Source organism: Corvus hawaiiensis, chromosome 2 (genome assembly GCF_020740725.1).
Source record: "Corvus hawaiiensis isolate bCorHaw1 chromosome 2, bCorHaw1.pri.cur, whole genome shotgun sequence".
In the NCBI taxonomy this organism is placed as follows: Eukaryota; Metazoa; Chordata; class Aves; order Passeriformes; family Corvidae; genus Corvus; species Corvus hawaiiensis.
Window position 1 is genome coordinate 33,556,155 of NC_063214.1, and position 17,839 is coordinate 33,573,993.

General features: G+C 41.5%; 1 protein-coding gene across 2 annotated transcripts in view; it reads right to left on the reverse strand.

Annotated features, from left to right (window-relative positions):
* Positions 1-13,253, reverse strand: part of LOC125321439 (ovostatin-like) — a 29,829-nt gene extending 16,576 nt beyond the window's left edge. For both annotated transcript variants that reach the window (XM_048294292.1, XM_048294291.1), the window contains exons 1-17: positions 13,129-13,253; positions 11,387-11,570; positions 10,575-10,731; positions 9,597-9,649; positions 9,099-9,119; positions 8,176-8,344; positions 7,414-7,498; positions 6,630-6,747; positions 5,880-6,000; positions 5,563-5,672; positions 4,550-4,708; positions 3,580-3,804; positions 3,313-3,370; positions 2,120-2,265; positions 1,608-1,751; positions 830-1,000; positions 121-241 (exon numbers count right to left, since the gene is read on the reverse strand). In XM_048294292.1, coding sequence (XP_048150249.1) covers positions 121-241; positions 830-1,000; positions 1,608-1,751; positions 2,120-2,265; positions 3,313-3,370; positions 3,580-3,804; positions 4,550-4,708; positions 5,563-5,672; positions 5,880-6,000; positions 6,630-6,747; positions 7,414-7,498; positions 8,176-8,344; positions 9,099-9,119; positions 9,597-9,649; positions 10,575-10,731; positions 11,387-11,570; positions 13,129-13,193 — 2,107 coding nt within the window. In that variant the 5' untranslated portion in view covers positions 13,194-13,253. The remainder of the gene's footprint in view (positions 1-120; positions 242-829; positions 1,001-1,607; positions 1,752-2,119; positions 2,266-3,312; positions 3,371-3,579; positions 3,805-4,549; positions 4,709-5,562; positions 5,673-5,879; positions 6,001-6,629; positions 6,748-7,413; positions 7,499-8,175; positions 8,345-9,098; positions 9,120-9,596; positions 9,650-10,574; positions 10,732-11,386; positions 11,571-13,128) is intronic.
* Between the last annotated feature and the right edge of the window lie 4,586 nt (positions 13,254-17,839).

Genomic DNA, 17,839 nt, shown 5'->3' on the forward strand with positions numbered 1-17,839 from the left:
CTGGGACATACAGACCTATTCCCCCCAACCCCCCAATATACTTGCTGTTATTTTATACAGGCAACAGTTTTGAAGACCCCATAGACTGAGACTGGAGATACAGAGTGAACCTTCTTTTACCTGAGACCTTGAGATCGGCGTTGTAGTAGTGAGAAGGGTAATCTTCTGTATCTGATCTGTCTTCATTGCACAGAACTGGTTTCCGTAGCACAGAGTTGGTGAACACTTTCAGACCCATTTCCTAAATGTGAAAGAACCTATAAAGTCACTCAGGGCATTTACTAACTGCCATGCCAATGGTTATCATTCCTCATTTCTCCCTTCCTTCATCACATTCCATCACATCCCACTCTTTCAGCCCTGAATGTCTCAACTCTACCTGGCCAACCTCTGTGTATTCTTACGGAACAGTGACACCTTGTGTTCTGCAAAGAATAGTGATGATGAGTCTGATGTTGGCCTTATGTCTTAGGGCACAGGGCCAGTGGGCAGTGGAGTCCACTATATTAGGAATTGAGTGACCTGCATCACAGGCACAGATCATTACAAGAAATGCCTGAAGTCATGAGCCAAGGCCGTGGTCCTGCCTAGGAAACATCTACTGCACCATGGGCAGCACTCCAGTGATTTTCTAGCAGTGATTTTCAGACCTCCTGAGTAAGTGATGAGGACAAGAAGGCAGAAAGTGGGTGATCAGATGCTTTAGGCAGTTTCAGGCATTAGCTGCCTTCTTTCAGCAGTAAGAACCACCACTTGGGAAAGCTGAATGCTAATGTGCCTGAATTTTTCTGGAAGCCCTCCCACTTAGTCTCCCACAGAGATCACATACCCTGAAAATCCTGTAGACATCTCCATCACGACTGACATTCACAGGTTCAAAGTACAAGCCATCAGAAAAGATGGTTTTGGATGGGGTACACGCCTGTGGCCTGTCATCTTCCAGGTTGAGCCCATTGTGGTAATAGCCATATAAATCACCCCCACCAAGCTGATAGTACACCTGGAGGTGAGAATGACTAGTGTAAGCACGAGGAGGGTCTCAGGCAGTTGCAAAATCACATATATTCAAAGCTTATGGTGGACCCTGAGCAATCCTGTAGACTTTGGTGGGCTTGCCTAGTGATGCCTGCCTAGAGATGAATAAGCAATTTGGACTGGACTGGACTGTATCCTCCTCCTTCTGAGCTGCAATGGCTTTGTGGAGTGAACTTGAGCAGAAAGCATGGAGATGTACTCCTGAGTTATCCCGAGAGGAGACCGGAGTTTTACAAGACACTAGCTGTCATCTACAGCTTTTGTTCTGGGCTCAAGGCCTACCTGTGCCATAAAAATGCATTTTTGATGTAATCACTCCACAGAGAGGAAATATGCTGTCAAAGATTTACATTAGGCATATTCTTGGGATACGTATTACACTGCCATGCTTCCCAAAAGCAGTGTTGTGCTATCAATTTCTGTCTTTGAAGAATACAATTGCCTTAGACCTTCCTTTAACCACAGATGTCTGTTTCCAAAGGAAAAAATAAAAATACAGTCAGCAGCAGCATCACCAGTGGGAACTGTGTGTTCCTAGCTGAAAAGAACACAGGACTGGGGATGTGACTTACGCTCTCGGCAGATAACTCCTGCCCAGACTGAAGAAGGACGCTCTGAATTGCTCGCAGGGCACAGTAGGAGTTGGCGGCAGCGTCCAGGTGGAGTCCAACTTTAGAGCCCGGGAGACCCTGCTTCTCAGAGAACTTGAGCTGGACCTGGTGGTTAACAAATCCAAGATGGAACTCAGGTGAATCAGATTGGCACACAGACCTAAATCTCACCTTTCCCGGACACTCAGTCTATTCCTTGTGGGACAAAGCCCCTACCGCTAGATGGCCCTTCTGGATCCGTTTGTAAAAATTCGCGTAATCCCCTAGCCACCCTTCTCCCCCTGCTGTGTGCAGTTTTGTCTGAGTCTGACCATATGTACCAATTCCAGGGACAGTTTCTCACGATCCCAGTCACATCTGCACCTTTTCCATTCCTAAATGCCACCCGTATTGTGGGGCTCTTGATGAGGTAATTTCCTGACTTTTGCAGCAAACCCTGACGTGTCCCTCAATAAGAAAGCAAAGGTTTTCACCTTATTTTTGAAGCATATATCACTGTGTATTCTGGAGCTGTCAGCCACTATCTCTCCATGAGGATGCACCGTGTAGACCAGCAGTCTGGCGCTGGGGGCGAGCTTCTCAGTGACAGTCAGTGTGATGGAGAATGTACCTCTGGAAGCTGTGGAAGGAACATGGATCAGGGAAGGACAAGCCAGCAAAAGAGATAAGACAAACCTCAGCTTTGGTGGAAGGACCACATATTTATTCATAACCTATTAGCACCTTAGAAACCCAGGGAGTTGGATATTGGAAGATTCATCTCTCAGTGGCAGAGGAACAGCTCCCATCAGCAAGACAACAGACACAAAATGGAGGATGCTGAGACCAGAGTGCTTTGCAGAGAGCAGTCTAAGCTGGGAAGAAGTTGAACATGGAAATCTGTGCACAATTGTTATGAGAAGAGCACAAAGTTGCCTTTGGGTCCCAAAACTAGAAGCTCCTACCTAAACCAGAGGAAATAGAGCAATATCCTGAGTTAAAAGAGAGCTCTCTTAATACTAAGAAATAGGGAATTCTTCTCTACATGGATGAAAAGTGCAAGCATATGGACGGGCAATTAAGCTTAAGACTAAAGATGGTAAATATGAAACAAGTCCTATATGTGGATAGAGGCTTACTTAAGCTACCTCCTGAAGTCTGCAAATAGACCAGGTTCTGCAAGAAAAGTTATTTTTAACAACAAAAGGATGAAGATCAGGATCACTGTCATTTGTGGGTATTTGGAGACTTCTGAAGGAGCAATGAATTTCAAGAGTTGACTGCTAAATATCCCTGTCAAATGGGACACCTATTTTTCCAAACTTTAAAAAGTGTTATTGTTCTAATTGGTGATGACTAGGATGTCACACAGTAACTGTGAGACTATAAATACTCCTTGGTGTAATAAAATAATACAATAAAACAGATGAAGAGTGCATTTCATGTGTTTGATCTCAACAAAGTATCTTTCTATTAACAAGATAAAATTGATTTTAATATGGGGGGTTAGCTAGATGCTGCAGCAAAAGAAAATGAATCTGTGAGTAGTAACAGGTCATGGGATTTACGAACTAGTACCTGATTTAGCCACAATTCTCTGCTTTCATCACTTCTTGCAAAACTTACTATGCTCTGGTGCTCAGAAGGATGCTCTGAAGTACAAGTAGTAAGATGGTCTGGAACTTACCACCAGACATGCTGACTTGCTTCTGGCCACTGAGAGTAATTTTTCCTTGTGTCATCACCTGGGCATAGAAAAATCTCATGAAAGTGAGTCAAAAGCACCTTCTCCCTTCCACCATGAAATCATTGATTTTGAGTATTGTTCTGAGAAGCCTCGAAGGCCATCAGGTTGAGCCATGATCTGTAACCACTGTCTGATTGTGAGTTTTCTCCCTTATAGGGTGTCCAAGAGAAGGTGAACAAAAGATGTTTTAGGAATGACAGCACTTACTACATAGTAGAAGTTTGTGTGTGTGGCATTGCTGTAGCCCTCTCTGTTCAGGACATAGTGAACATTGATCATTTGCTGCTGGCCACAGATGAGATTCTCTGTCACTGGCTCAATTTTCAGAAAGCTATTGGTCCGTGAGTAGAAACGCTGGACTAGGAATGAGGCTTTGGGCTCATTATGAATCCCCCAGATAAAGTCTTCACATTCTTCTGGTGCCTGTTGGACCTATGAAACAGAAAACCATAGATGGGAAACCAACAGTGTGGAAAAAAAGAAAATGCAAAGCAGGTGAGAGGCAAAGGCATCTTTCCTGTAAAATATTCTGTTAAGGAGCTCATTTTGTGAGGCTGTAAAAGCCACAAGAAAGAACTGGTGTGAAAAATTTGTGCTTCACCAATGCAGAATGAGCAGCCTTCTGGATATGTTAAAGCATCCAGATGCCTGTGGCATGTTGCAATAGTGGGGTTATTCCAGTTTCTTTCAGGCTTGGGACCAGTTGCATACACTGCTGGGACTTACTGTGAATTGGAATGTCATTGTTCTGAACTACACACTTTTTCTGAGCTCTTCCCATCCCACCAGAACAAAGGCATGACAGTACAAGAAGACCACATGATGGTAACAGGCATGAGTTTGTGCCAGCAGAAATGCAGGGAAGCAGGCAGCAGCAGTGAAAGGTGCTGGCATGCACCAAGGCTAGATGGGGAAGGCAGTGCAGTCTCTGAGGAAGGTCATCTAACACACAGAATAACGAGAAGGAAGATGAATGCAGAAGGAGCTTCTGGGGGGAGGGAAAGGCAGAGAGGGACTAAAGATCACTACAACCCAAAACCACAGCTGGGGTGCAGTCTGCCTCTTCTCTGGTACTGCTGTTTTCTCATGAGTTTCACAGTTTGCAAGTATTCCTTCTAAATCCTCTCTCCCATGAAGTATTCATTCATTAATTAGACTGTAGCCTGTGTTTACTTACTGTCAGCTTAAAACTGGGATCAAAGAAGTTGGATGTGTCAATTGAAAAAGCAGCAGTGCCATTTTTGTCGGTGGTGTATCTGGCCAGATGATCTCCATTGAGCTCCAGCAGGACAGAGCTGTTGGCAACAGGCTCACCATCTGCATTTGTCACAGTGATCTGAACACAACAAATACCCAAGGGATTTAGAAAAAAAACAAAGAACAACAACAAAAAAGGAAAGCTCTGTTTACTAGAGGATGCTCACTTAAACACTGAGGACAATTGCAGGGAGTAGAAATTGAGAATGAAATGTATTGAAGAGGCAAATGTTCCACAACATTTTGAGGGAGCAGGAGTTCTGTGACAGGAAAATGCCCATCAGTGGGGAATTCCCATCTGTGCAGAACAAACTATGTACCACAAAGGGAGGAGGAATGTTTATTGTAGAACATTGATTAGCACACCTAAAACAACCAGATGACTGCGTGGCCACAGGCAATCTGTGGAGCTCAGTAGCACCTCTCAGCTCCTACGCATCTGTGCACACCCACAGTCTCCACTTCGTGTCAGGATGATGCTGTACAGGTCATTGTCCTTTTTGTGCCTGTGTTTACCCAGCATGTGTAGGTTGCTAAGAAGTGGGAATGTGCTCCAATATCTATACTGCTTTAAGTGAACATCCCTGGGATTGTGTGATGCAATGCAGGGTGAATTCTACCTTTAGTTTAGGCACAACAGTTCCTGAAGTATTTTGTTGAAGACTCCTCTTCCCCACTCATATGACCTTCCACTTAGTCACTTTTTAGACGTCCTCTTACTATAGCAGAAAAGAGACCCTGACACTCCAGGTGTAATACAATTTTTTTTTTCTCTAGGAGTATCAAGAGAACTACACAGTCATTGTTATGCAGCATTATCATGGGAAGCTGACAGCTGCTCAGTCAGGGAACAGCCAGAAATGGGGCAATGCGAAGGTCATCATGCTGTACCTCAGGGAGTTTGGGTCTAAATGTACCCTCTCATGTACCTACCTCACCATGGTAAGGAATTCCCCTCTTGTAATAGGAATCCATATTCCTGAACAGCACTTGGTCATTTTCTTGGTTGACTGAAACGTAGTCATAGGCCTTCATCTGGATACCTGTGAGACACACCCAGTACAAAGGAGAGGAAACAGAAGTCAGACATGGGCAGAAAGCTGTTCCTTTTGATAAGCTGTATGGAGTGGCGATGCTCTGGAAGGAGAGCTACGCAATGAAAACCATGATTGCTGCTTGTTTGCCACACAGATGGTGGAAGTTCCATGCATTAGCTTTAACCAGCTACTCCCAACCTCCACTTGTGTTACCTGTTCCATTTTCAGTGACGATGCTTTCTATGCTGAGGCTGGCATACATAGTGGCATAGCTGCGGTAAAGCTGGAATTTTTTTATGGAGATGACAGTGTTGAAGCAGCCGTCCTTTCCCAGCTGAAAAAGCAGCACAAAGGGGAAAGCCCATTTTTCTCAGTGTTTGGAAAATTGCTCCTAAATCTGTATTAGTGTGTCCCTGAAGAGCTCCCCACCTACCTTACATTTATCACTCCCCAGCTCCCATCCCAGATGACTGTTTCAATATCATTTACTCTAGCACCTGGAAGCTTCTCTCCTTATCCTCTCTAGTCTTCGCTATGCTCATGCTCTTCTTAAACCCATTTTATGTGATGCCTGTGCTTTGTAACCACAGCACATTGAGTCTGAACTAGTGAACGAATTAATCATTCATTTAACATTAAGTGTCCTCAAAGACTCCCAGTAGAGGTCTGCTGATTAGATTTGGCAAGAATGCAGCCCCAGTGTTATAGAAATGATTGCATATTTACAATTTCATAGGTTTCCCTTCTTCCTACTGATTCTTTCTGAGGAAAAAATCAAAGTCGTTCAGTGAGGTCATTGGTAAAAGCTACGTTCATGGTCTTTCAGCGGTACCTGTGAGATAGTGAGAAAAACCACACCGCTGAGATTGCCTCTCTGGTGTTCCCTTGGAAATTAATGAGGCCACCAAATACTGTGCTGCATGTAAAGCTGGCAGGGAAGAACAGACTTGTTATGTATCATACCAGTCCAGTGACAGCTTCACAGTTTTTTTTCCGGTTTTGTTCACACCGTGGACTGTAAAAGCGCTGCCAACACACATTGATTTGGGCATTCCCTTGTACTGGCTGGCCGTAAGTGTACCTAGGAGAGGAAGAAACACAAGAATTCAATCATGTGGATTTAACATGAAACCTGCAAAAGTTGCAGAACAATGCAGACTCTAAATCCCTCTGGAGTGCCCAGAGCGCAGACGGAAGAGCAGCTGGGAATTACAGTCCTTTAGTGCTAGGAGAATTCCCTTCTACTATTTTTAGGCTGTTTCTGCCATCTTGTTAAAAACCCCCTGATTTATCATTGTCTTGGTGCAATCATTCTTCTGAACTGGAAAGTGGTGCTGGACTCAGGATATCATTCCCTTCTGCTTTTTCTCATTAGTACCTTACACAAAGCAGAACATATTGCAGAAAGACCCTGTTCACTCTTTTAGCTCCTGGCACCCTGCACTTTGGCAGCATCACAGCAAGCAATTTGAATGATAGACTCTCCATTTCTGTAATAATAAAACACAACAGCTAACAAGTATGAAGTGCTTGATTTGGACACACACAAACACTCCCTGTTTTAATTCTGCTATGTAGCAGGAGAAGAGTTATCCTATTTTATATCATGAAAGTCACAGCTAAAGGAAATGCTCTAAGCATTCAGAGCATTCTGAAGCAGCAGCAGGATCTCTGCTTCCCAGCACAGCACACCATCCAATGCCTATCCCATTTGTTGTGCACAATTGTGTTGTCTTCTGATACTTACGAAGCACAAACGTTCGCCCGCACTTCTTCATCAAAGAAAGAAATCCTCTTTGGCCCAGAGATTGTCACTTCAAATTTTGGCAGCACTGAGAACGTAGTGTGAATATGAATGATCAGCAATTGCATGCCATACACATGAGTGTGTGTGAGACAGTAAAAAAACAGTTGGCAAAGACATTTTGGCAAAAATTGGCAAAACAGTTTGGCAAAGACATCTCTCTCACAAGGGAGAGGAAATGAATCAAAGAAGAATCTAACTAAGAACTGTCTGTAGTATATTACAATAGAAAAAATACCCTTCAGTGGTAAGATGAGTAACTTCTTTAAAAATAAATAATAATCATACTAATAAGTATAACAGTCACAGCAAAACCCATGATAAATCACTTTAATCTCTTTTCTTAAAGAAAAATGAGTAATGCCAATGTGCCAAACTAGTTAAGTCCTGGAGAACAAAAGTTATTACACAATTCAGTTGCAGTGAAGGAGAAAGGCAGCAGGTTAAGCGAAATAGTAAAATGAAATAGATCGCTGACACTGCTTCTTTTCAACTTATCTTTTATCCCAGGTCACCAGCAATAATGACAATATAGCTGGGAAAGGCCTGTCTCTCGTACACCAGTCCACCCAGCTCTCTCCACGTCTTTCTCTTCCAGGCATGAAGTGGAGAATTCAAAGAACTTAAACTCTGCACTAGGAGCTCTTATCTGACTTAGGCTGAGCCTCACTGCTACCACAGGGTATTTTATGAGCCTTTGCTTACCATATTCCTCCACTCTGAAGTACTGGTACTCTTTTTCACCTGACTTTGTCTCCACAGTGATTTGGTAGGACCCCAGAATAGGCTCTGGGATTAATGGAAAGGAGAGCTGGGCGATTCCATGCTTCGATGTTACCTCCAGCCACTGGAAGATACTGTTTTGCTCTGGATCCTGGAGAGTGGAAGAAAGAGATGTAGCAAAACCTTTACCACACTGTTTCTTGCCTCCTTTCAAGTGCTGTCTCCTGATATATTGGCTAAATGCCTCACAGGCTGAGTGCTTTGGAGCTGATGATGTGCTCTGACTTTCCATATCCACCTGTGGATTAAGCAAACCTAAGTTTATGTTTAACTGGGAGTTAGCTACACTGACAGATGGCCTCAGATCATTCAGAAACAGTTCCTGACTGAGACACAGGTTGCGTATCTGTAACTCTTCTAGCATAAATCTTTCTGACTCAACTTTCTCTGTAAAACAGGAATATTATGCTGGCCTCTCTCAGAAAGTGCTTGGAGATGTAGTGATTTGAAATGTGGTACAAGATGATTCATTGTTAGCCTGTCCCTGTGAGAGCATGGCATTTCAGAAAGTCACTATTCTTATGAGCTATGAATGAGAATGAGGCTATTTCACCAGTTATTTCCTGTAGTCCTCCCAAAGTGAGACTGGACAGAACGCTCCTGTTTGAACTCTAATGAACGACAGAGCAGCAACCCCACGCCATTTCTGACTAACTTCTCCAGATCTGCTGATTTCTTCTTCTCTATTGCTTGATAGTGGATATTGCCACTGTTCAACCTCAAATCCATTGGCTTTAAATGGTGTGCTCTGGATGAGTCTCCCTCAGCTGTTGACTCTATGGGGAAGGATGAAGCATAGTCTTTCCAAAGGAACTTGTGCTTTAATTTCATGTTGTATCTCTTACCTTAATGATGATTCTGGGATACTGCAGGAGGAGAAAAGGGAGAGAAAAAAAATTATCAAAACATCAATTAACTGACTGTGGAGGTTGATAAATACTAGAACATAAGGAAATCTGTGACCATCTTTTTCTGGATAGAGAAGACTGGGCCAAAGAAACAATTTGAAACTCGTCTCTGTAATTAAAGAGAAAATTTTAAGAGGATAACCTGTTTGTGAATTTATCTTTCCTGCAAAAATATCCAGTCTTCTTCTGCATATCTGGGACAGGAAAAGTGACTACAAAACCTGTGTGCTGTGAGAGGTTTCCAGAAGTGCTTTCAGAGCTTTTGCTTTCCATAAAGGCAGGGAAAAGATGGAGTGTGAAGCTAAGGAGTAACAGCAGTTCTCAAAAAATATCAGGAGGCTTATCCCAGGCCCTTCTTATTCAATATCTAAGTGAGAGAGTCTCAGTGAAGAGGTACCTCAAGAGGGTACTTGAAAAGTTTTGAGTGTGACTCACCGTCTCCTGAACAGGTCTGAACTGGGTGTCCAAAGTGACCACACGAAACATCACTGAAAAAGAAACAGGACAAAAAAGGATTACAGAATCATCAAGGTTGGAAGAGACCTCCAGAACTGTCTAGTGTAGCCATCAACCTGGAACCACCATAACCACCCCAAGTGTCACATGCAGATGCCTCTATCATTTATTTTATTAGCAGTGATAAATAATTTTCAGTACACAGCTTTGCCCAGGCTTTTTGGGAAAACTAAAGAGTGCCCAGAGAACATGAAAGGAATTGATTATCTTAACCAGTGAAAAAAAGAAAGCCACAATAAATGTCAGTTGAAATATCTTCAATTCTGACCCACTTGGACTAAAACAACCTCTGTAGTAAATGCAGTTTACTGCCTTCAATCCTTCTTGAAGGACTCCATTCTTTGGAGCATTTCCTAAAAAACCCTGTTTATACAAACCATTTCAATGAAAAATTCATAGAGAAGGAAGAATTTGTCTTTCTTCTAAGTGTAAACTGTGCTGTGTAGAAGTATAATTATGCTAAAGAGATAGCTAACTCCACCACAGCTAGTACTGTCATTTAAATATTGTGATGGAATCAGCACTTTGAAATAGTTCAACAGTTAAGGAGAAAGACTTGTTGACAGGAAATAAGGTGCTTGCTTCATTTTTGTATTAATTTTAATAGCTCCAAATTCAACCTATTATTTTCTGTATTTTTACGGATACTTTTCATGTGACTGTCCTCAAGAAAACCTGACAGAACTCGAGATCCTGAAAATGCAATTAACTCAGTACAAACACATAAACTCTACTACTTAGTTGTGTTTTTGTGAATTGGTTCTATTTTTCACTAACTTTGATAGTCCCAAACTCGGATGAGATTTTTTTATTGCGCAAGAGTAAGTTCCTGTCATCCTAGACCCACCCTTGCACTCAATTTCTCACTTGTCTAGCTGACTCAAACTCATCATCCACCTGTTTGCCCTGGTTTGTAGAGGGGTTTGTCCGTCTGGATGAAGACAGCACCATCCACGTTCTGAATTGCCACTGATCTTCTCTCAGCTAAGTCGACTGTGGCGCCTTTAGCAGAGAAGGAAATGAATGCCAGAGGATCAGAAGCAGCAGGAGGAACCTGGAGAGGAACAAAACCCCGGAGGAAAAGTGGTAAATGAGACATGTTGAGGTTCCCTGAGGCCCAGGGTTTTTGAGTAAGACACTGTCAGTTGAGTCACAAATAGCTTATACAAAGTCATGAGAAGTCCCACCTTTGTCAGCTGGGTAATTTCTGGGAATTTCTGCTGTGGAAGTCCCATAATCTGTCACCAGACAATAAGATTTGAAGCTCTGCTCTGTCCTGCACATTTCACTGCTTACATGCAGGTTGCCACAGTCATATTCCCTTAATTCTGAAGTGTTTTCTCCTGCTGCATTCTGGAAGACCTCACCTTGGGACTCTCTGTCTTGTCTGTACAGATCTTACAGAGTCATAGGAAAGGGAATAACCCGTCTGGGTTCTCTTGCTTGATACTTAAACAGTCCCCTAAGGAGCATGCAACTGTGATGACAATCTAAAGCTTTTTTTTATTCACTCTGTGAGTGGTGATGGAAAGTCTTTCTCTAGCTCCCTTCTACCACCCATATGTCTTTTTTTCCTATTTTGTCAGCCTTTCCAACAGTTTATCTTATTTTAAACAATTTGTCTTCTTTCCGTCACTGACAAGGGGAGTTGCAATCAGAAGTATTTACAGCTACTACACCTTCTTAAGTAGTTTCAAAAGAGAAAATACCTTGAACTCGCTGCACTTGAAGAAGTCAGTCTCTGTCACGGGCTCCTCAAAGAGAGTCTTTTGGACACTCCCATATTCCAGGACAACGCTCATGGAGAGTGGCTCGCTGAGGCTGTGTAACTGCACACAAGCAGCCTGTGGAGCGCCGCTCCGCACAACCGACGGGACCAGGAGCACATACTGGCTGAAAGGGGGCAAGACCAGATCAGACAGTTCAGTCATGCAGCAAAGTCAGAGCAAACAGGAGAGGAAAAAACAACAGAAGTGCCATAGAAGTGAAGGAAGACATGATCCAAATGTTGCTCAAACCAGTGGAAGGATTTCAGTTTCTTTCAATGAATTTAAAATAATACGCTAAGAAAGTACGAATGTCAACATTTTAATCCCTCACAGTTCTTTCTGAGCTGAAATACTGGCATCATTCTATGCAGTGTCTTATCCAGCATGATACTACACCTCTCCATTCCAAGTATTTACACAGCTCCACTTACTGAAGTGGCTAAAGCATTGTTGCTTTTGTCCTCCTATGACCTAGGCCTGTACTTAAACCTCTGCAGCCTCCCATAAGGAGAAGCAATATTTAGCTTCTTCTTGGGATCAATGACAAAAATACTAGTTAATGGTTGCAACAATTTTTAAATTTCTTTTTCTCTGGATGTCTCTCATATAAGAAGTGATATAAGTCTATCCACCTAATGCACAAGAAATTATCTTGCTTTTCCATTTTGCAGAAAATTCCAGGGAATGTTCAGTCTAATCTGCACACTCAATTCTGTTTCCATGCCTCTGGTTCCATGCTTCTCCCAATGTGGTTTCCTTTGTTTCTTTCTTCCACTGAACTTTTTTATTGATACTTTGGCTCTCTATAATTAAGGCAGCCTTCCTCTCTCAGATTCTTCCTCTGAAAAACTTTCCTTCATATTTGCTATGTTTGTCTAAAATTCTGTTGCTGTCCACCAGTTTGCTACCCAAACAAGTCTTCCCAAATAATGTATGACAGAAATAATTACTTGGTTTTGTAGCATAACAGGAATCACACAGTCTTTTCTTTCTAATCTGATCCTTTCCCTTTTTTTTTCTTCCCACAGTTTTGCCAGCTCATATTACCCTTATTTTTACTTTTGCTCGCCCAGTTCAGGCTGCATGAAATTCAAAGACCAAAATTAAGATTATTAAAATGAACAGTGTACAGGAGGAAGCTAACCTGCCTTTCACAGTGTTTTCCTTTAGGATTTTTGAGAAGGGAAGCTCTAATGTTGCTGTATTTTTTAAAACTGTGGCTGAAACCTACTGTTTGTATAAAGACATGGACATGGACAATGCTAATATGAATACTAATTTTACTGGGTTTGCCATTCAGCATGGTCCCTGGTCCCAGCCACTATCTGGCCTCTAGCACCTCCCCATACACCGTGCTCCTTCTGTGCTGCTGATGCATATCAATCCTAATTAGTGTTACTTGTTAGTCTAGTCCTGAGTCTCCTTCCCACTTTACCCATGCACATCCCACTTCAGCTACTCAAATTCCAGGTTTCTGTCATTTACACTAGATTTCACAGCAGTTTTATGATGGAGAGCACCATTCCAAACCATCCTTCAATATCATCTACTTCCAAGTTTACACATTTAAAGATCTAGGTCTCAAATATCCTGTTTACTGTATAAGAAACAAGAAGAAATAAGATGGTGGGAAATACAATAAAATATATTATCATAAAGACACAGAATGTGTGACCACTTACGTTTCAGAAGACACTATGGGAAACCAGTTCAAGGAGAGAATACCGAGAAGAATCCTTGACCACATGTCTGTGCATGAAGAAACAGAGACTGATATCAAGCTGACAGCCTGTCCCGGGTTTTTAAGTTGGCCTGAAATGGTGCTCCTCCTCCACGCCTTCAATCACACTCTAACAAAAGATATCTACATAAAATTTGCATATGTTTAATTTCCTCTCTACTGTCTGTTCTCACACTCTTTGAACGCCCAAACAACAGCTTTGGAAAGCTCTCATATTTCACATAGCTCTGTGAGGTATTGCAAGCCAAACCGGTTCCTGCCTGTCTGATTGTTTCATTGAAGGTTACCTCTTTGATTATCATGTCATTGCCTGAAGATTCCCTGACGTTTCAACCTGTTAGTATTTGCCACTGTTGAAGTGTTTCCTTATTCTGCATGTCACTCAACAGAAAAAACCATAACACAGTGCTATTGCATGTCTGCGTGGCAGCCAGGATGGATGAAATACAGTGTCAATACAAATTCAGCTATAGCTGCATTCAGAATGGCACAAAAGGAAACTCCTAATGGTAATCTGGATTTCTTACTGCAGACGCTGACATTCAGCAAGAAATGATATTGGCCAGTAATCTAGCATTTTTTGCCAGTGGTCAGGACAAGTATATCTCTAGGAAAAGGAATCTGATAGCATTACTCCATTTGTTCACTTATCTGTCTGTCAGACTGCTTTTTCCCCCCCTCATCCCTGCTCCCCCCATTAAATGACTTGTACATCTGTTGGTGAATTTTAGTAAATCTGAGAAGAAGTTTCAGAATAATTAAGATATAGAATCACAGAATAATTCAGATAAGAAGGAACTTCCTGACATTATGTGGTTGAGTCCCTCATTTTAAGTAGGGCTAACTTCAAAGAAGTCATGTTTTGAGTATCTGGAGGAATGGAGGGTCCACATCATCTCTAGACATCTCCTCCCATGCTTAACCATCCATGCTGTGAACACTTCTTTTCCTTAAATCAGAATTTCCCATATTACAGCCTGTGTCCATTTTTCCGTGCCCTTCCATTGTGCACCTCCAGGAAGAATCTTTCTTCTCTATAATCCCGCTTTACCTTGTGGAAGACTGAAATTATGTCCCCATGCAGCCTTTTTTTCTCCAGGCTGAATTAAAAGAGACTGTTTCCTTCTGTAGGTTTGTCCCAGTCCCTGATCATCCCAGTGACCTTCCACTGGACTCGCTTCAGTCTGTCAATGCCTTCCTTGTACTGGATGCAGAACTTCATTGTGGTCTCACAACCACTGAATAAAGGGGAAGAATCAGTTTCCTTGGTGTGTTGGTTAAACTCTTGGTAATATTACCAAGGAAACAAAATAATCTATAGTACGTGGAAATTGGATTCACACTCTTACATAGGAAATGGAAAAAAGAGCCAATCTGAAACAAAATTAGGTAGCCAAAAAACAGCAGTCTATAACTACAACCCCAGGGAAGAAACAGGCAATTTCCTTTCCAATTTGTCTTCTCAAGCAAACAGATGATGAATAAGAAGAGGAAGCTGAGTATACTCCAGGAGTAATTAGGAACATGAAAAAGAGCTGGGGGCACTAAAAAGGTGTTGAGCAATGCAGAGCGGGCCTGAAGTTATTTAGTGGTGAAGGGTATGAGGAGGAAATGAGGACTACTACAGTAATGTGGTGTAGAAATTGATGTGTGCCCGTTAAAAGCCAGACTCTATCAGTTTCAGCTTTCATGACAAAATACATTATTTCAACCCTGTAGCTAATGATTCAGCCACACTGAGGTTATTCTTTCCATCAGCATAGCTGATGTTTAAAACTACGTTACGTCTAACCAGCATACCAACTCATCTTTCCTAAAATCTTTCTGATGACCAAGTTGGGACACAAAGGAAACTGCCCAACGCTTTTCAAAGGATGCTTTGGAAATGCTGGAGCTATGGGAAGTATTATTCCCACTTTGCTGCTAGTGAGAAATATTACACAAAGCTTCCCGGAATGACGTGACCTTACAGTGACAATGCTGAGTGGCAGGTCTGTGCTATGCAAAGAAGACAGTCACACTGTGAAGGAAGATGCTTGCATTAGTTGAAATGAGGTCAGAAGACAGTTAAGAGTATGTCAAAGATATTTGCAGCTTTGGAGACCCTCAGATCCCATCTCTTACTCTAGACAGGTACTAAGTAACAGGCAAAAAGAATTAAGGAGGGGGGGAGGAAATAGCAAACAACCCCAGGGTGTAAATTGCTCCAGAAACACACCTTTATTTAAGTGCAGTGTGCCTTTGTCAGGAAGGTAAGAGGGCTTTCTTGTTAACAACCAGACATGGAAAACAAAAATGTTGTGATAAGAACACATCACTACCAATACAGGCATAATTCTTAAGATCCCACTGCAAGGAGGAAACTATTCTAGGTGTCTTTGGTAAGAGAGGAAAAAGAAGACATTTTCAGCTGTATAATTAAGAAACTAGGAGCCAGAGAGGATAAATCTAGAAGCACAAAGATCAGGATTTAACATGGAGACATAGTGAACCTCACACTATGCAGCAGTTACAAGAAAGACACACAGAAAGTTCTTTGATACTGGAAATCTCAAACCAGTCTGTGGACATGCTTTGTATTGGCATAAGGAAAGATGTAACTCGATATCATGGTCTGGCTAGAAATTTAATGAAATGAGGAACAGTGTCAACTTCAAGACAAGCAATGCAAATACAGATGTATGCTTGGTTTTCAAAGTAGAATTGTGTCACATGTCTTTTGGACAGCAGAAAACCAACATGTCTTCAGCTCACTCAGTCCAGACTTCAGAAAGTTACTGCTTTAGCTCTCTGTTATTAAGGAATTTTAGATACACATACTTTCCCCCCCTTCCATTCTTTCTCTAGGTGAGCCAAAGTGATGATTGGAGTTGCATTGAAAATGTGTTTTTCATAAGTTAATTTTCTTTCAAATAAAGTTGAATCTGCCAATCCATTTTATCAGCCTAAGTGCACCTGCCTTCTTCTTCTCTTTCCTTTTGGCCACACATACAGGCCAGGGCAACGTGAAGTTTTTCAAAGCTGAACCCACTCACGTTCTGTGAGTATTTCAGTGTTTAGCATGTACACTGCTCTAACAACAGAGCATCCTGTGATGCTGTGACTAGTCACTTCCAGTACCCCAATTAGCTTGCGTAGATCATGTCAAATATCCCTACACTGCCCCAAAATTCCCAGCATATCTGTATGTGCAGGATCTAAGCACTAGATAGAGTCACAAATTAGAAAATAAATTTGTTGAGGAATATCTGTCTGGCAGGCAGAATGCTGCATACTCTGAATGTGGAGCTGAGACATTCAAATTCTTGGTCAATATGGATCTAAGTCATGCCTGTTTTCCTTTTTGTCAGAGAAGCAGCAGGAAGTTCAGTAGAAATATGATCAGCTTTTAGCAGTGGAGCCTTGGATTTTCCAGAAGAGTGAGTAATATATAATTACCTGTTTCTGCTCTATGGCTTCACTTTATATTTGCATAACACTGCATAGCAAGGACTGTAAGTACTTTTTAAGTCATGACTTCACCTGAGATGACGTACAGATAATCCACCACACCCCACACACACTACAATACCTGTTTTATTGTCTGATTTCTTTACGTGAAAGAGGTGGATATGGGATCAGAGCCCCAGCTTCCATTTGACTGAGGCAAACACCCTCACAACGGTCCCAGGCTGTTTACTGGCCTGTGATTTTCTCAGGAAACTATAATCTGATATATGCTTTCCCACAGCACATTTATCAAATGCACTGTGATGAAACATCTTGTTTTAAAAAGCCAACATATCTCTGAATAGTGCTGTGCATGTCTTAAAGTTTACATACTTTGGATAAATTTGCCCACACAGCCTTCTATTTTTCCAAGGCATATCCTTTTCCTGCAAGCTTTTAGGTTTGCAAGTGAAAGTGTTTCTCAGAATGTTTGCTGGCAAGAGGCCATAGTGTGGCTGGTAGAGTATTCTGTATCATTTCATGTTGAATGGATGGAACATTTTTCTGATATTGCTCATTTTCTGTTGGAATAAAGATCGGGTAATGTTAAACATTGTAACACTCTTCTATTGAGAAGAGCAAACCATAAACTATTCAGTACCTGAAAAGTCTTTGTTACAGGTAAACTGTTAGTAAATTAATGCTAAGCTTTCAACACCATCTTTACTGAACATGTTCTAGTTCTCCTTCTGAAAAATTAATATTGCAGCCTCATATGTCATGAAACACTTGAAATACCAACCATTTTTCTTTATCTGTAAAGTAAGGTAATGTATACAGACATCCTTGAAAAATGCCTGCTGTGTCTAAATTATGAAAATAGAAGAGTGTAAACATAGCAAGGCAGGCTAAAAAAAAGAAAGTTTAAAAAGAGCAGCAGAGACAATCAAAACCAGTCATCAGTCTTTCTTCAGAAACAACAGAAATATGAAGTCTGCTAGAGAATCCACAGGGCCATGTAATGAAAAGAATAGATGAGGTCAAGCAGAATGCAGGAACAATGCAAACAATCAGTATTGTTACGTATTGGTTTCGTTAATCTAATTATTTTTAAATATTACTGTATTTAAATGAACAAGATATTAAAAAATCATTTATCATAAAATACCCAACAATCTATGAAGAAGGCAATTTTTATGTAATAATTATGTTGATGACATTCT